We start from the raw sequence: 14,471 nt of genomic DNA, 5'->3' as shown, positions 1-14,471 counted from the left end.
CCCTTGCTTCCACTCCCTCCCCACTCTGATTCTTTTCCTCCCACCAGTGAGCTGGGGTGGGGGGAGTGTTCGGGTCCCACTGGGTCATGGCTTTGTATCTTACTCTTTTCCATGAGATGTTGGGTTCTTGCAGATGTAGCCTGGCTCGTGAATTGTATCTTCTGGTCACTTTTTTAGGAATAGTTGTATTTGCTGCATTTTCAACATATATATGGTTTTGGGAGGAAATTTCCACCACCCTACTCAAGCTATCATCTTGAGAATATCCTCTAGCTGCTTTTAATAGTCTGTCCTTATCCTTGATCTTTGCCATTTTAATTATTATATGTCTTGGTGTGGTCTTTCTTGTGTCCCTTGTGTTGGGAGATCTGTGTACCTCCATGACCTGAGAGACTCTCTAACTTCCCCAGATTGGGCATATTTTCAGCAGTTACCTCCTCAAAGACAGTTTCTATCCCTTTTTCTCTCTCTTCTTCTTTTGGTACCCCTATAATGTGAAAATTGTTCCATTTGTATTGGTCAGATGTTTCTCTTAATGTTCTTTTATTCCTAGCTATCCTTTTTTCTCTTTGTGCCTAGGCTACTTTATATTACTGTTTTCTAATTTCTATTTATTTTACCATCTCTTCTACTTCATCTAATCAGTTTTTAAGTCCCTTCATTGTATGTTTCATTTCAGATACTGTATTTTTCAAAGTTCATATCTCATTTGAACTCCTCCCTGAGTTCTTGAATATTTTTCTTACTTATGTGAGCATGTTGATAATTTTTATTTTGAAATCTTTTTCAGGTAGATTGGTGAGTTCAGTTTCACTTGGCCCTCTTTCTGTTGATTGTGGGATTTTGGTTTGTATCAGGTCCTTTTGAGTTTTCTTATTTGTAGTAATTACTTGGTATAGGTGGTACCCTCTAGTGCCAGAAACTCTACTCTCTGGAGCTGCCCAGCCCCTGGAGTGATGGCAGGGTTCACAGGTGAGTGTTGCTGGTGCCTGCTGGGAGGAAAGAGCTCTTTCCTGCTCCCCTGCTGCAGTTCCTGTCTCCACTGCCAGGGCCAGTGGGCCGACTACACAGGGAAGAGTCTCTATCCTATGTCCCTGTAGCTGCTGTAAGTGCGTCCGCCCTCTCACTGGCCTGGCACAATGGTGGGGGCAGCAGTTTTGCCAGTCGGTGCTGCCCAGGAGGAATGAGTGGTAGGCTGTGTATTGAGGTAGGGTCTCAGAGCTGTGTTACCAGCTAGGGGATGGAGCTCCTGCAGCTCTTGAAAGTTCCCAACCTTCTGGGCTGAGTGCGCTTGGACAATTTTGTCTGCTTGTCCTTTCTCCTAAGCAGCAAGCTCTGTGCAAACTTTGCCCCTTTTGCATCCGTCTCCCTGTTAGGAGGTCTCTTAGAGTGTCCACCTTTCTTTTGCCCCAGAGTGGTCAGTTGTGGGTACCTGTTCTCCACAAGCAGCTGGAATCTCAGTCTCTCCAAGTATTCTTTCTGTCTTAGCTTTCCAACCCCACTAATGTCCAGAGCACCATGTAATGTTGGTTCATGCCCCCAGAGCATATCGCTAGGGCTTGGTGTTCAGCAGTCCTAGGCCTCTACCTGCTCCCAGCTCTGTTTCTCTTCCTCCCCAGGGGAACTGGGTTGGCAGAAGGGCTTGGGTCCCCCTGGATGGTGGCTTTGGTACTTTACCCTTTTCTGTGAGGTCTATTTTCCCCAGATGCAGGCAGGGTTTTGCAGCCTTCTTTCCTGTTGCTCTTTCAGGATTAGTTGTCTTTGCTATATTTTGATATCATATGTGGTTTTGGGAGGAGATTTTTGTCTCACATCTCACACAGCCATCTTTAGGCCCATATCCACTTGTGGTCACTTTTATCAACCAAAGATGTGTACCAAGCTTAGAAAACAACAGTTCAGTTTTCTGACATTTGGCTTTCTGTCCTAAAATCCACTAAGAAAATGGATTTCTGGCCATTTAGTCCATTAAATAATTAACTATGTAGCCAAGTATCCACACTCTATATAAATTTTTTATAATTTTACTTCCATTTCAGGGATTTAACTTGGTCCCCTTAGTTACTGACATATGAAAAAAAATCTCTGGTGTAAAATATTGTAGAGTAGGGCTTTTATTACAAACATCAACAAAGCATGATTAAGCAGAAATATACATTAGAGAGCCAGAGAGAGTGAGAGAAACCAACATAGAGCTTACAGCCAAAAAGTAGATGAGGTCTGAGAGGTAGACAGAAAGGGAAAAAGTGAAATTAATGCTAATAGGATAATAGTAGCATAGATGTTTTTCTACCCATCTCTCTGTTTTATACTCTAGAGAATATTTATTTATCATATATCACAGCCAGTCTTTTACTTGGAACAATAAATGGTTAAATAGAATCTCATTTATATTTTCTGCTTTTGCTTCATTCCCAGAAAAAAAGCTTGAGTGAAAAGGAATGGAATGCCATTTTGAGTTGGTGTAGACTAGGGAAAGAGACTGCTGCTTACATCAGTTACCCTTTAACCAGTCACATTCAAGCAACTCCCAGAAGACTTATTTCTGTCCATCAGGCCCCATATTCTGTTACTAAGATTTCTAAATCTATCTAAAATGCCCAGCTTTTTTGTTCTCTGGTCTCTTTAGCTTTTTATTAAATGATTTTTCTGTTTTATCATGAATTTGAATAACAAAATACTTTCTATATTTTGACATTTCTTAGTTAACTTAAGGAAGTAATTGGTAGTCTTACAGTGAGAATGTTTCCTAAACTTTTCATTTTAATCATGAAAACTCCTTGATCAAGCATAGTGGGAGAATATACCCATTAGGTCATTTTACTGGCAAAAACTTTTCTGTAATCAAACCATGAACGATAGCTTTCATAGCAGGTATGTTTGGTTATGTATATTCTTAATTATTAATTTTCTAAATATTTTAAACAAAGATGGGATTTCAAAAATAGATTGGCCTATTCATTATAGAACTAGTAATAGAGGTTTAAAAAGTATAGGAATTAAAAATATATTTAAAAAATTAAATAAAAATTTAATTTTTTTTTTCCTATTAAAGAGTAGAGGCTATAAGTAGCTATGAGTAATTTGGAGCTTTCTACTTGTTGGGTGAATAAACTAGTCGATCAAGTTGGGCTTTGTGACTTCTAATCAGAAACATGTGACTATCAATTAATGAGGATTATTTTCTCACTTATAAACTGGCACTGAAGGAAAAGTTTAAAAACTTACTGAACTCTTTGTGCGATAGTAGCACCATTCACATAGAATAACTATATAGCGTCCTAAGGCAAACACTTAATAATTAACATTTTTGAGGTATGTGAGTATGAGCAAGGAGCTGAAATAGATAACCTATAAGAACCCTTCAAATTAATTTCCATTATATCCTCTCCATTTTCCCCATTCTCTGCTGCACTCAAACTAGCTAATTTTATTTTAGGTAATTATTTTCTTACACAGAAGCATATATCATAATTACTTTTCTCATTTCCCACACTTACATAGTTATTCAAGGAGAATTTCTCTGTCCTTCAGTTCTTGTCTTTCTTCAGTTTTTGCCCCTCTTTTTTTTTTTTTACCTCTTTTTTTTATTCCTTTTTTTTTTAGTAATAAAATGCTGGTATTAGAAACAGCATGAAGGTAGAGACCCAACTTGAAGTGCAGTGCTGCCACCTTTACTAGCTGTGTACCACTGAGTACATTACTTAACTTCTCTCAGCTTCAACTTCTTAATCAGGGTTATATATATAGGAATCAACTATCTCACCATATTATTGTGAGAATTAAATAATGCAGTATTCCTAAGACACCTAACAGTCTGTAGCACAGAGTTTATGCTTATTACTAACATGTCCCTTCCTCTTGAATCCTTGTCATTACACTATGAAATCTTTTAAGAAATTGTGAGTATTATACTTAAAATAATTCCTACCAGTGTCATACCTGCAACAAACAAATGGAATAACACAAATATGGAGGTTCTTAGATAATTAAGAACTTCCAAAATCTTACAAGTACCCATAATTTCTTTTTAAATTTTCTTTAAGTGCCATATCTCAGAATGCAATTAACAACTATTTGTTAGGTCCAATAATTTTTAAAAAGTGAGATTCAGTGTTACAGTTAATAAATTAGGGTTTTTTTTTTTTAATTTGTACTTTTTTACCAACCTGTCCTTATCTCCCCCAGCCCTACCCTCTTGGCAACCACTTTCTACTCTGTTTCTGTGAGTTCAACTTTTCTTTTTTTAGATTCCACATATAAATGATACCATGCAGTGTTTGCCTTTCTCTTTCTGACTTAATTTCACGTAGCATAATGCCCCCTAGGTTCATCTGTGTTGTCATAGATGGAGAATTTCCTTATTTTTTAAGGCTGAACAACGTACACATACCATATATTCTTTATCCATTCATCTGTCAATGGACCCGTGTTGTTCCTACACCTTGGTTATTGTGAATAATGCTGCAATGAATATGGGAGTACACATTCCTCTTTGAGATACTGATTCTGTTTCCTTTGGATATAACCCAGAAGTAGAATTGCTGAATCATATGATAATTCTATTTTTAATTTTTTGAGGAGCCTTCATACTGTTTTCCGTAGTGGATGTACCAATTTATATTCCCACCAGGGCTCCCTTTCTTCCAGATCCTTGCCAGCATTTGTTGTCTGTCTTTCTGGTAATAGACATTTTATTATGTATGAGGTGATATCTCCTTGTGGTTTAGATTTGTGCACCCTAGTTACATTGATGCTGAGTACCTTTTCAAGTACTGTTGGCCATCTGTCTGTCTTCTTTTGAAAAATGTCTATTCAGGTCCTTTGCAGTTTTTAATTGAGATTTTGTTCTTTTGCTGTTATAAAATTAGGGTGTTATAAGTTTCAAAGAAAGATAGTCTTTACTTCTTAAAGATGGTTTTCAAGTAATGATATTGTGAAAATATTTTGATATCTGTAGCTTCAAAATATTAAACTGTTTAAAAGTTTTTTGATGCTAATGGGAATAACTCTCAATTTTGTGGTATTTTTAAAAAATAGGTTACAGAAACATGCACATTCCATAAGAGATTCAAAACTGAGAGGTAGGTCTAGAGATAATTTCCGAATAGCATTTTCAGCTATAGTTAAAAGCAATCAATTACTGATGAAATATTAACAGGACATAACAAATGATATATTTCTATTACAGATATCTTAATACATGGTGTTGCTTATCATCATGCTGGTATGGAGCTGTCAGATAGAAAAGTAGTTGAAGGAACTTTTGCTGTTGGAGATCTACCAGTCCTTTGTAAGTAAAGCCTATCCTTGTTTATATTATAAGATATTTGGGAAAATTATTTTTAAGAGGAAATAAAGAGAAAGCTCAAGAGTGGTGACTTATTTCTGCTTTTCTTCCAAGAATTTAAAGTAACTACCCATGTATATATATAATACATATATATGCATATTATATATATACACACCATAATAAACTCTTCCATGATTTTAGTTCTTTAGCATGTTACCATAGTGCAATTTGAAAAGTAAGAATTTAATAGTCTTTTGGTTTTAATATGTGTTATTATTTTACACTGTAATGTTCTTTTCTTTTTTCCCCTAATTCCCTATATATGAGTTTTTATGACATTATAAGACTGTATCTTTATAAGAAGATGTCTACCTGAAACAATAAAGCTATATGGTTGGAAAGTAATATTCCTTAATCTGATGCAGTTACTACCAGTACTTTAGCTATGGGAGTAAATTTGCCTGCTCATCTAGTAGTTATAAAATCTACAATGCATTATTCTGGAGGAATGTTTGAAGAGTACAGTGAAACAGATATTCTACAAATGATTGGTAGAGCTGGTCGACCTCAAGTAAGTGACAGTATTTTACTTTTTAAACTTATTTTAAAGTAAAGGTAAAAACCAAAAAACCCTTTTTGTATATTTTTTGTAAAACAAAAGATTAACATTTCATATTTAGATTTGGTTTAAAAATAAATGTAACTGAGAAAATCTACTTTAATGGAGGAATAGAAGTAAAACAAGTCTCATCAAAGAAGACATTTACTTTACTTTCTCCAAGTTCTCATTGGTTGATGAATAGGTTGGGTTTATGAATGTGTACACTGTTAAAGCCTTTTTTGGTTCTGAGTTGTGTTTGTTTTGTTTTTTATTCTGAATGGGGTGCTATTGGCACTTTGGATGGGACAGTTTTTCACTATCCTAACACAAATGTCAATAGTGGTCCCCACGTATTGTGACAACTGAAAATCAGCCCATACACAGAACATGCCTACATGACCAATATTTGAATAAAGAAGTCATTCATATAGGTACTCAGGGAACATTTAGGAAGAGTACCTTTTCAGAGGATGTCAAAATATTATGTTACACAATAGTAAAGTAGATTATATGTAAACTACATTAAATCTTAAAACTTGTATACAGTTACCTAAGTTTGTTTTGATTTTATACTGCCAAAATTATGTTGCAATGAAACCAAAGTGGTATATTTACATCTATACTCTTGAAAGGTTTTTAAGTTAAATTTTCATTTAGCATTCAAATTCAGAAACATTTTTAAAGCCATTTTGACCCGTTGTTTAAGACAACAGGGTGTTTAATATAAAATGAGTCTTGAGTCATTGAAGAGGACCGGTATCAACATATGCTCTTCTTTACTAAATTTCTCTGTGTGTGTGTGTTTTTTTTCCCCCCTAGTTTGACACCACAGCTACTGCAGTTATTATGACTCGGTTAAGTACAAAAGAGAAGTATATTCAGATGTTAGCTTGTAGTGACACTGTAGAAAGCAGGTAATACAGCAAATATTATTAAAAAATGATGTTAATATAGCCTATACTCTTCCTTTTAACATATTAAATGGAAATTTGGTTAAGGGATTTTTTAACATAATTTTCTTGAAAATTTTCAATATTCTAACTAGAAAGTTTATATCCTTTTGAGAAATTTAATATGTTAAGAAAAAAGCACCATAATATTTTTATTCAACAGTTTCTTAGCATGTGGTAGCACGTATCCTTATCTTAAAAGCCCAAATTAGTAACAAGAAGAGGACTATAATTTTCACATCTCTTTGCATCTTTGAATTTTGTTTAATAATAGAGAGATTGGCAATCTGGGACCTTTTAGTAAAGTATTTGATTATAATACTCGTGGAGAAAATAGGGTACAATTCATACTCCCTTTTATTGAAGCAATAGTGTCTTCTAGAACCATGGAGTAGAAACACATCTATAATTCTTTAAAATTTTGAACTGAGTTTTTAAGGTTTTCTCTTGTATTTTTAAAAATTAATCTATCTTTTATGAATTAGTAAAGTAGCAATGTGTATTTTATTTAATTATGGAATTACTCAAAATATTATTGAAGTTTTAAAAAGTAAGAGTTATGACATTGAAATACATATGACTAATGCAGTGGATTTTTTCCCTATTAGTTTGCACCGACATCTTATTGAGCATTTAAATGCAGAGATAGTACTGAATACTATCACAGACGTGAATATTGCTTTGGAATGGATACGATCAACTTTGCTTTATATCAGAGCCTTGAAAAATCCATCACATTATGGTTTGTTACTTTTTATTTGTAAAAGTAGTAATTTTGCAATCAGTTGGCCTGTATTTATACTAACAGGCCACAAAATAGATTACTGAGACTAATAGGTAACAGAAGCAAACAAACAAAAAAACCCAACAGTCACAAATACATTTAAAGGCAAGTATAGACAAATGTGAGAAATTTTTGTTGTTTTACTTCTAGTCTTTTAATAAAGTTTGAAATCAGCATCATTAAAAATAGGCCTTTTGGGAAAAAGTCTAACTCAAATAAATTTTAAAAAAATACCCAAAATAATTTAAAATAAGTTAAAGTAAAAAAAAAATCCTTGAATTTTGTCTGAACTAGTGTTCAAATAAAAATATACAGTACTACTATTGTTGCTGGAATTTTCATCCTGCCTCTTGAGCTAACACACACCTCATTATGTTGCTTCTAGAGGGTTCTTTCATGTGGTGCAGGTTATAAAGTAAAAAAATACTTGGGATTACTGAATATCAAGTTAAAACCTGGCTTGTGGGAACCATTCTAATGTACACAAGCTCAAAACTTTCATCTCTCCAAGGGAAAAAAAATTATTTAACAGTATTCCTGGCTATGGTTATTCAAAAAGATAAGCCAAAGATAGCCACTTGATATTGAAAAGATTTCACAATGGTGACTGTGTACATGGTTAAGCCTTGTTTTAATTCATTAAGCTATTTTTTCCTATTTAAGATTTAATTTGATTACTCTTTTCCAGTTAACTGGGGTATAAATGGAGCCTATAAAGATGAATTAAGTCCATTCTATTTTTTTAAATACATTTTCATAATTTATATAGGTTTTGCATCTGGATTGAACAAAGATGGAATTGAGGCAAAATTACAAGGTTAGATGCATTTCCTTCTAAAAAATTATATTTCATAAGTTTTAATGGAAAAGGTCAGTTATTATAAAAGTAAGAATACTCTTGTAATTTTTTTTAAGGAACTTATTTCTTGCAGAAAAAAATATGAGTAACTTCTTTTTTACATGTAAATAAAGCTTGGTATGTGTACTTTTTTCTGAATTAATCTGTTTATTAATTCTATCATAATATTTGTATAATATGTCAACTTGGTTTATTTTCTTATTTTAAAAATGACTCTGGTCTTTGAAAAATTGCCTATAGATACACAACTCTATTTTTCTTTTCTAGTTTAATTTTAATTGAAAATATAAGCCTAGTTGGTTATGGGGTTCTTATCCTAATTTGCTAATGATGTATTCCTATAAAATCTCAGCTGTATTCTTCAGCTAATCACTAACAATTTCACTACCTATCTTTTAAAATATCAAAAGATTGTTGATTATTTATTATGATTGGAAACTGCTTCCTCTTCATTATATTGAGACTCTTTTCCAGTAAAAGAAAAAATGTTAGATCCACTAAAACTATTTAGCCAATTTTAATTTATTCTACTTGGATATACATGTATGGCAAATAAAAATGTGGAGATAAGGATAAAGCAGTGAAATCGTTTTGCTTAAAGAAGAAATATATTGTTGAAGCATGGTAATAATCAGCATATATTCTTAATGCTGTTGTTGAGAAACAGATCTATAAAATAGTTATATTATTCTTTATTTACTGACCAATTTTGTAATGGAGTATTTTTTTAAGGCATAGATTTAGATTATAATGACCAAATACACAGAAAAAATCAGACAGTCCAAGATACCTCTTGCAAAAGTATGTAAATGCAATGAAGTATTCATAATAAAATTTTTTTAAATCAAAAAAAGATATCTCTTGCTATATTCTGATAGTCATAATGATTTAACCTTTGTTTAATTAGCAGAATGACAGTTCATATTTGCCTTATCTTCAGTCATTATAGAGTAGCTAAGTTTTGCCTATAAAGAATAGCCAAATTTTTGTATCCTTGGAGGTCTGCCTTAAATCTCTTAGGAAGGGTCCTTAGCATAAAATATGCTGTTCCCTAAATTTGGTGATACTGTCTTTTCAGTATTCTCCAGTATCAGTTCCATCACTCTGAGAATAAAATGCAAACTTTCACCAGTGCCACAAAGTGCTACTTGGTATCTCCCCGCCTATTTCTGTGACTTCTTTTCTTGTTACTTTCCCCTTCTTTTATTCCACTCTCTTGAAATTGGATCTTTTGCTGTGCATTAAACACACCAAACTTGTTCCCAGATAAGGTCTTTGCAGTCTCTGTCTTATTATTGGAACATTTCTTGTGTATTTTACATGGCTTGTGCCTCCATTTCATTCAGGTCTTTGTTCATGTATCATTTCCTCAGAGAGGCCATCCTGGACTACTTTGTTTAAACTCACCTTTACAGAGAGGAAGGCAAAACAGTTTCCATGTTGTTATTGCTGTTTTCCTATTCTTGGAGAGGTGATGTGTCTAAGTTGAAAATTAGGATAACTATAGCCTTACTTTATTTCAGAAATTACGTAGTTTTATATCAGAAATACACATTAGCTTTAGTTAAAAGCTTAAAAAGCTCCATCCTTCTCCAGGTCCTTTTTCAGCTTTATTTTCCTTCATAGTACCTTTCAGTACCTGAAACTATATTATTTATTATTTTTTATGTATTGATTGCTTTCTGCAGTAAAATAGAAGTTCTATAGAGGAAAAACCTTATCTTGCTCAGTGCTGTAAACCTAAAGCTTGTAATAGCGTCCAGCATATAGTAAGCATTCTTCTTCTGATGAACCTAACTGAATGCTAATTTAGTAGTGATTAAGAAAATTACCAAAGACTTCAAAAGCCTTACTTAATTGAACTCTTAAAACTTTAAAGCTGCCTAAGCATTGTGGCTAAAACTAAAGTATTTCCCAAAGAACTTGCTTTCTAAGGGCCGTGTTTTTGTGAGCTGCTAACTCCATATAAGACTGAACAGGTTATGGTATTCCTGCTCCGCTCTGAACTACCTCCAATCTCCTGGGCTTTATAGCGCAGAACAGAGTGAGCACTGCAAGCAGCAGGCTCTACGCTCCCTCAGTCAGAGGGAACTTGCATTGCTTCCTATTCAAAGGATTCCTTCCAAGTAGCAATAGTGCCACACTAGAGATTAGAGATGCTGAAGTAAATACTTAAAGCATTTGCAAAAATTGTGCAAGTGGTTGTCTCAAGAGAGTGAGAAACTCAGAGGAGGGAAAAGACTGGTGATTTTTGGAACAATCTTTGTAGAATTTATGACTCTTTATACTTTGTGTATACCTTTGATAAAACATTTTTTAAAAAGAAAAGAAAAAGAAAACCACTGCCATTTTGGAAGTCAGCTAGCAAAATGTTTATGCAGACCTGAAGCAAGTTACTTAGCCTCCCTATTCTTTAGTTTCCTTTTATATGAAATAATATTAATACCTACCTAATTGTGTTATTTTGTGGATTAAATGAATACAAATATATCATTTTAAATCTCCAAGTTGTAGATGTTACCACTTATTGAGTGTAATTTTTATTATTTGTATTATTGCTACTATTAGAAAATCTTTTTTAGCATATTAGTCAGTTCTTTTATTTAAATAAGTTTTTTCTTGCCACTTAAGTAGGGCTTAGAGTTCTTCCCAGACAATACACAGATACACAACTTTATCATATTTAAAAATAAATTCTACTTTGTGTTGCTTCCTTATTTTACTAAAATAAAATGTTTTCTATAATTGAACAGAATTATGTTTGAAGAATCTAAATGATTTGTCATCTCTGGACTTGATAAAGATGGATGAAGATGTTAATTTCAAACCAACTGGTAATTTTTCCATTGTTGTTAGTAAATTTAACAATGCTTACTTAAGACTAGATTTAAAAATCTGTTCCACTAAAACTTAGATAATGGTAAAATTAAATTGTGATCTCAGTTCTCAATGGGGTCTCATCATTATTTGGATGACAAATTTATCAGAGTCCTACTTACAAAAGTAAAGAGCTTCTTTTCAACAGGCACAAATTTTGTTTCTACTGTTTGAGATGATTTTTAGCAGAAAATTGAAATGCTCAAATCTTACTTCAACCCTGTTATAACTATTATAGATACCTTTTTGTCAGTTCTTAATTATTGAAACATTGATTATCCAAATAGTTACTTAGGCTCCTTTTCTCTCTCTCTCTTTCTCTGTCTCTGTCTCTCTTTCATTCTGTTTAGACAGAGTATAATAGAAAAGAGAAAGAAGGTTTTATAGTTTTTTGCACTCATGATTACAAGTTTCTTGAGGGAAAATATTGACTACATTAACCCTTTTCAGGAAAGATACTTTATAAAAGTTGAAAAATATAGAAATTTAAAAAAAAATCAGAATCTGACTATCTCTTAACATTTGGCATGTATCCTTTCATTTTTTAAAGTATTTTTTACATGTTTGCAATCATACTATAGAAATGTATGATTTTGTATTATGTTTTTATTTGTATTTAATAGAAGGCTAAGTTTTTAAAACAGTTTACTGCTCTGACTCTCAGTTCTAGATTTATAATATTTTTTTCCTTTCTCCCATGATTCTTATTCCGATAAATCTAATTTTGTTTGTGGAAATTACCCTCTGTGTATTCTAGGGTGTCTTGCTAGAAGGGGGTATGAGAATCACTACTGTAACTTCATCTGTTTAGATACTTTCACTCTCAGAAACCTTATTCTCACTATCTTTCCTTCCCTGTGGAACTTCTTGAATCCACTTATACCATTCCTTCTGCTTTTAAAGATGCCTAATAAATTATCTATGCAACATTTTCCCCCTCTTTCTCCATCATCAGTGAACACTACCTGATTAATTTTCTTCATACTCTTTTGGTTGTCCTGCTTCTTCAATCAATCTCTATTTGCTGACGTTTTTTTGCTTTACTATGGAATTCTTAAAGTTGTAGACCTTGGACCTTTATTCTCCCAGCTTATGATCATTTCTTTGAAAGCAATTGATCTTCACAGCTTCAGCTATAGTCTTTATATAAATGAATTCAAAATTGCAGTTGTGATCCTGGTCTGTCACCTTCATTACAAAATTTTAACCTCAATTTTCTATTTGAAGTCTTTACTTACATATATGACATGAAGCTTAACACACAGAAGCATATAACAGTTAATTTGGCCTGGAATAATGTGAAATGGAATGAACATAAAATTTGGGTTCCAAATACCTGAATTTCAGCTCCAGTACCACTTGTTAGCTGAGTGTTAGCTGTAACCATTTGTTAGATGCTTACTTACTCTTAGTTTATTCTCTGAAAAACAGGAATATATTATATGTCCTACTTACCTTATTTGGTTGTTGTGATGATCAAATGGGATAATGAATGTAAAAACATTTTACTATAAGCATGAGTTGTTGCTCTCTTTTCCAAGGTTAGGAAAATATATTTCTATTTGCCTACTCTCAGTAGCATTACCATTTTGCCAAGTCTAAGATTATAAAATATTTTATATATTTGGTTTCTCTTTCATTCCTTAGTAATTCCAATGTTATTATAAAATATTTTATATCTTTGGTTTCTTTTTCATTCCTTAGTAATTCTGTGTCCAGGCAGTCATCAGACAGAGGTATACATATTCCTTATCGCATACTAGGGTATCAGTGAATAGAAAATATATATTGGTTTCTGCCCATGGTTCCTGGCACAAATCTCCTAAAACCCTTGTAATTTCTTAAGTGGTAATGTTACCAGAGATGGGTCCTTGGTCTTGTTGCAAGGAAGAATTCAAGAATGGGCACAAAAAAAGTGGTTGAGCATTAACGGTTTATTTGGAAAATAAGATTAAAAGACAGAGAGACAGAGTATACACCTGAGAGTTGGGGTATGGGCAGATCAGAGGAGATGTGCTGAAGGAACAATAGGGGGCCCTTTTTATGTTTATGGTGGATAAATGTTTATTTTTCCATCTTTACCCATAGAGGCAGGAAGATTGATGGCTTGGTATTATATAACATTTGAGACAGTGAAGAAATTTTGTACCATCAGTGGGAAAGAAACTCTATCAGATCTGGTAAGTTAATTTTCACTAGAAAATAAATATATAATGATATAAAATAATATTGAGGAAACAACTGATTTATATATATCATGTAATTTAACAATGAATGAGTAGAAAAGAAAGTATATCTAATAGTGCTTATGTATCTCCCCCTTATATACTTTTGATCATGAGATATAGAATATTACTCCTTAGAATATATTTTCAGTTGTGTCTCTGTATAAGGGCTAAGAAAATTTATATACATACCCCAAGTAGAGATGGCAAGTATGTTTCAACTTACACGATAATGCTGATTACCTTCATAGTGACTACCAAACGTATTCTGTTGAGAAAAATTCCAAAATGATGTGGCATGATCCATTAGGAAAGTTGACTGTGAGTGAGGGAAAATGAGGGACATGTGTGCCATGTTCTCGCAGCTCTTCCATAAATCTTTTCCATCAGAGTAGCAGTAACAATAGAAATAGAAAAGCATTGGTGATAGATCAGTAAAAAAGATCTGTGGAGTAGAAAATGGGAGTAAAAACTTGTTCTAAGTAGGGGCGACTTTGCAGCTACTACAGTGAATAGAACCATAGTCATGGTATTGGTACTTGGTAACTGCATTGATCCTTTCTACCTATACTGGGGACAAGAATATGCAATGAGATTTATATTTATTTTCAAATTTAAGCAATACATTTTTATTTAAAATATCTAAGTTGATTATGATAAGGACAAAAATTGATGAAAAGTACCATGTATTTTCATGTAAATGTTATATTTAACTAAGAAGGAATTAAGAGTAGAAAATCCCTAATGTTAACATTAATTCACTTGATTTTGAATTCAGTGTGTAAGAGAATTAGAACAGGTGTTAGTTTCAATTTGTAGATGTGCAAAACCAAGGCACAGAGAATGTTTTACTCAAAATCATTTGGCAGAACTTGTTTCTAG

The 14,471-nt window shown here is 33.0% G+C and overlaps 1 protein-coding gene across 2 annotated transcripts in view; it reads left to right on the top strand.

Annotated features, from left to right (window-relative positions):
- Positions 1 to 14,471, top strand: part of HFM1 (helicase for meiosis 1) — a 167,542-nt gene that overhangs the window by 50,207 nt on the left and 102,864 nt on the right. For both annotated transcript variants that reach the window (XM_057500410.1, XM_036889361.2), the window contains 8 exons: positions 5,041 to 5,084; positions 5,192 to 5,293; positions 5,719 to 5,864; positions 6,714 to 6,808; positions 7,453 to 7,586; positions 8,398 to 8,445; positions 11,241 to 11,321; positions 13,453 to 13,544. In XM_057500410.1, coding sequence (XP_057356393.1) covers positions 5,041 to 5,084; positions 5,192 to 5,293; positions 5,719 to 5,864; positions 6,714 to 6,808; positions 7,453 to 7,586; positions 8,398 to 8,445; positions 11,241 to 11,321; positions 13,453 to 13,544 — 742 coding nt within the window. The remainder of the gene's footprint in view (positions 1 to 5,040; positions 5,085 to 5,191; positions 5,294 to 5,718; positions 5,865 to 6,713; positions 6,809 to 7,452; positions 7,587 to 8,397; positions 8,446 to 11,240; positions 11,322 to 13,452; positions 13,545 to 14,471) is intronic.

The sequence above is a fragment of the Manis pentadactyla genome, chromosome 4, assembly GCF_030020395.1.
Source record: "Manis pentadactyla isolate mManPen7 chromosome 4, mManPen7.hap1, whole genome shotgun sequence".
NCBI classification, from domain to species: Eukaryota; Metazoa; Chordata; class Mammalia; order Pholidota; family Manidae; genus Manis; species Manis pentadactyla.
This window is presented reverse-complemented; position numbering and strand designations above follow the sequence as displayed.